The sequence below is a fragment of the Hyla sarda genome, chromosome 2 (assembly GCF_029499605.1).
Source record: "Hyla sarda isolate aHylSar1 chromosome 2, aHylSar1.hap1, whole genome shotgun sequence".
Classification (NCBI taxonomy): domain Eukaryota; kingdom Metazoa; phylum Chordata; class Amphibia; order Anura; family Hylidae; genus Hyla; species Hyla sarda.
Genome location: NC_079190.1, coordinates 7708894 through 7714066, shown reverse-complemented (window position 1 = coordinate 7714066; position 5173 = coordinate 7708894). Strand labels below are relative to the sequence as shown.

General features: G+C 44.2%; 1 protein-coding gene across 1 annotated transcript; it reads left to right on the top strand.

Annotated features, from left to right (window-relative positions):
- The first annotated feature begins 2908 nt into the window (after positions 1 to 2908).
- LOC130357084 (putative olfactory receptor 13C6) lies at positions 2909 to 3841 on the top strand. Its single transcript, XM_056559451.1, has 2 exons — positions 2909 to 3435; positions 3559 to 3841. The coding sequence occupies exons 1-2, from the start codon at positions 2909 to 2911 to the stop codon at positions 3839 to 3841; spliced, it is 810 nt and encodes a 269-aa protein (XP_056415426.1).
- Positions 3842 to 5173: the final 1332 nt, after the last annotated feature.

Sequence of the window (5173 nt, the reverse complement as noted above, 5' to 3'; positions counted from 1 at the left end):
CCCCTAAAAATTGGGTGCGTCCTATAGGACGAAAAATACGTATGTTACTTTTCACTGTAGGTCTCGATCCACCGTCCTCGGAGACAGAATAGCCCTCAAAGTTTCCATAAATCCACACAGGACCTGATACTTACCATTTTATACTGTTTCTGTGTAATATAGTGAGGTTGTCCTTGGGGTGGTAGAGGTAGCAATGACCACATGGCCCCCACGGCCGACCTTGGGTCCCCATCTATAGAATAAGAATGGATTAGAAGCTAGTGGTGCTCTTATATGACAAATGCATTAGTCAGAGCTGCCTTATAAATGAATATATATTATAATATACAGCATCTGCATCCTATACCGTAGCGTCTGGTCGAATACATATAGTGCTATGAATAGATGATAGTGTTATGATAGATGTATCATACCTAACACTGAGATGTAGTGATAGGGAATAATGGTGTAGATATACTGTACAGTGTGCAGAACATGGATCTGTTCCTCAGGACTCCATAAAGCCAGGCAAATAAGGACAAAACAGCAGGGACACAGATGTGCAGATCTAAGGCTGGGTTCACACCACGTTTTTCAAATACGGTTACCGTATACGGTTTTCCGCTAAAAAACGTATGGCAAAAACCGTATGCAACCTTATACAACCGTATGACTCCAAATTAGAACGTATACGGTTTTTCCCCGTACGGTTCTATCCGTTTGCATCCGTTTTTGCCAACGGTTTTGCTATTTTGTTGGAATTAGTTTTCCAGCAATCTAATAAAGTTACTATTGTTCTATTGAAATTCCAATCTGCGCATGCGTCAACTCCAAAAACGGATTGGAAAAACCGCGTGCAACCGTATTCTGAAATTCTGCGTACGGTTCTCATAGACAACAATGTTAAAAGAACCGCACACGGTTCGCATACGGTTTTCCAACCGGAGGCAAAAACGTGGTCGACAGCGTTTTTTTTGCCTACGGTTGAAAAATCGGCAAAACCGTATCCGAGCCAAAAACGGATGCAACCGTACACAACATTTGGAATACGGTTTACAGTGCATTCTCTATGCATACGGTTTCGGATACGGTCGTATACGTTTTTTTGCGGAAAACCGTATACGGTTACCGTATTTGAAAAACGTGGTGTGAACCCAGCCTTACAGGCCTTTTCCTGCTTTTATTCATTCAGCACAAAAAAAAAAATATCACCTTTACCTTCAGACATAGAAAAACAAAATAAATCCTGAGCGCTCACTAACAGTATCTATGTATAATGGTGACTTCCTACCAGTCAGCTGAACAAAACAACATACAGTAAGTTGACACTCAAACTGTTGCAAAACTACAACTCCCAGCCTTCAGGTGTCCGAGCATGCTGGAAATTGTAGTTCTGCAACAGCTGAAGAGCCACAGCTTAGGGAACACTGTCATAGAGGCTACAGGCCTCATGTATTCACCTCACGGCCTCTCCGGCAGAGTTACACATTTTTTTTGTAAGCCCAGTAATGAGCTGTCTTCAGTACCTGTGCTGATTTGGCCACAATGAAAACCTGGACTGGCTACAAAGGGAATGTAAGACCCCACTACCAACCTAACTGTTAGTCTATTAGAATCCAGGCCTCAAAACAATCTTTACCAAAAGTCCCTAATCAGACATGGTCTTCTATGGATTTCACAGTATTAATGAATTCCCCATATTTCACCCAGCTTTCCCTGGGTGACATATGTGTTTCATGTAACCTGGTAAGTACGCTGGTACCTTGGAGAAATAAAAAAAAAAAACAACCACCATTCCTGTCTCCCAACAGATGTATACAGTGACCCCCCCCCCGACCTACGATGGCCCCGACATACGATCATTTCAACATACGATGGCCTCTCAGAGGCAGCATCAACATACGATGCTTTTGTATGTCGGGGCCATCGCATAAACGGCTATCCGACAGCGCAGACTGCTTCAGCTGCCACCGGATAGCCGTTTATGGTGCCCCGTGTAGTCCGCTGACGATCACTTACCTGTCCTCGGGGCTCCGGCGCGTCCTCTTCGGGATCCCCTGCATCGTCGGCGCTCTCCATCGTCGTCATCACGTCGCCGCGCACGCCGTCCCGTCATCCAATAGGAGCGGCGTGCGTAGCAACGTGATGGCGGCGACGGAGCGCGAGGATGCCAGGGAAGCAAAGGCCTTGCCGGAGCATCGGGGACACCTGGGGACGCAGCGACAGCGATGGAAGGCGACATCCAGGGCAGCGGTGACGAGCGGTGACGGTCTGGAGCGGCGAGGACACGTGAGTATAACCACCAACACCAGTGGTCTTCAACCTGCGGACCTCCAGATGTGGCAAAACTACAACTCCCAGCATGCCCGGACAGCCGTTGGCTGTCCGGGCATCCTGGGTGTTGTAGTTTTGCATCATCTGGAGCTCTGCAGGTTGTAGACCACTGTCCTATACTTTACATTGCACGGATCCCTCAACATACGATGGTTTCAACAAACGATGGTCCATTTGGAACGGATCACCATCGTATGTTGAGGGACCACTGTACTCCATTTTCATCACATGTGTAGACACCATCAGTATTATGGGGCCAATTTTAGCCAAAGGTTCCACTCATTTCATGCTGTTCCTTTTGGTGAAACAGAACGGGGGGAGATTTATCAAACCTGTCCAGAGGAAAAGTTGCTGAGTTGCCCATAGCAACCAATCAGATCGCTCCTTTCGTTTTTGAAAAGGCCTGGGAAAAACGAAAGAAGCGATCTGATTGGTTGCTATGGGCAACTCAGCAACTTTTCCTCTGGACAGGTTTGGATAAATCCCCCCCCCCCCCCCCACATGTGTAGATAGACTGTGAGAGAGTATCTTCAAAAAATGATTCTAACTTTTGCCAATAAAGCGCCATATTGTTATGTTCTCCCAGACGCTGTTGATGGAAAATACCACATTCATGTTGACGCTCAACTTTGGTGAACTGACTGCAGTAAAATATCTCTATTGGGTCATTGCTTTCATTGCCTATACACTTATCGTGGTTCTCAATGGTGTGGTGATTGTTACCGTGTTGCAGCACAAGAGTCTTCAGGAGCCCATGTACATCTTTATATCGGTGCTTTGCGTGAACGGACTCTACGGCAGCAGCTCCTTCTTTCCCGGTCTTTTAATAAACCTTCTTCAGGAGAACCCATCAGTTTCCTACTATGGCTGCTTGACGCAGGCCTTTTGCCTTCACACCTATGGGTCCTTTGAATTGACGATCTTGGCCTCCATGGCCTATGACCGCTATGTGAGTATTTGTAACCCTCTGAGATATAACAGTATAATGACATTGTCCATGGTGCTCAAGATAGTCCTAGCAGCCGGGTTATATCCTATTATACTGATTTCCATCCTTGTAATACTGACAGCTAGACTTCCTCTCTGTGGCACCGACATCCTGAAGGTCTACTGTGATAACTGGTCAGTGGTGAGACTCTCCTGCGTAGACACAACAGTCAACAATATCTATGGACTCTTCGCCACCTTGGCTGTGTCTGGATTTGTCACCTTACTGATAGCTTGTTCTTATTTCATGATTATCAGGGTCTGTATAAAATCCACCAAGGAGGTTCAGAATAAGGCTCTCCAGACCTGCACACCCCATCTGATCACCATAGCAAACTTCTCTCTAGACACTCTCTGCGAGATCCTTTTACATCGCTTTCCTCTAACCAAGTTAACGCATGAGCTTAAAGTCTTTATTTCGCTGCAGATTCTGGTGGTTTCACCCTTGCTGAATCCTGTCATTTATGGTTTAAAGATGAAGGAGATGAAGTCTAAATTGAGGGAACTTTTAAGAGAAAAAAAAGACATAGTTACACAATAACTTATCCTGTATTATACTCCAGAGGGGTACTCACTATTCTGCTGGTGAGGTCACTGTGTACATACATTACATTACTTATCCTGTACTGATCCTGAGTTATATCCTGTATTATACTCCAGAGCTGTACTCACTATTCTGCTGGTGAGGTCACTGTGTACATACATTACATTACTTATCCTGTACTGATCCTGAGTTATATCCTGTATTATACTCCAGAGCTGTACTCACTATTCTGCTGGTGAGGTCACTGTGTACATACATTACATTACTTATCCTGTACTGATCCTGAGTTATATCCTGTATTATACTCCAGAGCTGTACTCACTATTCTGCTGGTGGGGTCACTGTGTACATACATTACATTACTTACCCTGTACTGATCCTGAATTATATCCTGTATTATACTCCAGAGCTGTACTCACTATTCTGCTGGTGAGGTAACTGTGTACATACATTACATTACTTATCCTGTACTGATCCTGAGTTATATCCTGTATTATACTGCAGAGCTGTACTCACTATTCTGCTGGTGAGGTCACTGTGTACATACATTACATTACTTATCCTGTACTGATCCTGAGTTATATCCTGTATTATACTCCAGAGCTGTACTCACTATTCTGCTGGTGAGGTCACTGTGTACATACATTACATTCCTTATCCTGTACTGATCCTGAGTTATATCCTGTATTATACTCCAGAGCTGTACTCACTATTCTGCTGGTGGGGTCACTGTGTACATACATTACATTACTTATCCTGTACTGATCCTGAGTTATATCCTGTATTATACTCCAGAGCTGAACTCACTATTCTGCTGGTGAGGTCACTGTGTACATACATTACATTACTTATCCTGTACTGATCCTGAGTTATATCCTGTATTATACTCCAGAGCTGTACTCACTATTCTGCTGGTGAGGTCACTGTGTACATACATTACATTACTTATCCTGTACTGATCCTGAGTTATATCCTGTATTATACTCCAGAGCTGTACTCACTATTCTGCTGGTGAGGTAACTGTGTACATACATTATATTACTTATCCTGTACTGATCCTGAGTTATATCCTGTATTATACGCCAGAGCTGCACTCGCTATTCTGCTGGTGAGGTCACTGTGTACATACATTACATTATTTATCCTGTACTGATCCTGAGTTATATCCTGTATTATACTCCAGAGCTGCACTCGCTATTCTGCTGGTGAGGTCACTGTGTACATACATTACATTACTTATCCTGTACTGATCCTGAGTTATATCCTGTATTATACTCCAGAGCTGTACTCACCATTCTGCTGGTGAGGTCACTGTGTCCATACATTTCA

Excerpts from the sequence above, each read along its gene's own strand:
- LOC130357084 (XM_056559451.1), top strand. The coding sequence starts at position 2,909 with ATGGAAAATACCACATTCATGTTGACGCTCAACTTTGGTGAACTGACT. Across the intron at positions 3,436-3,558 it reads AAGGTCTACTGTGATAACTG|GGTCTGTATAAAATCCACCA; the intron begins GTCAGTGGTGAG and ends CATGATTATCAG.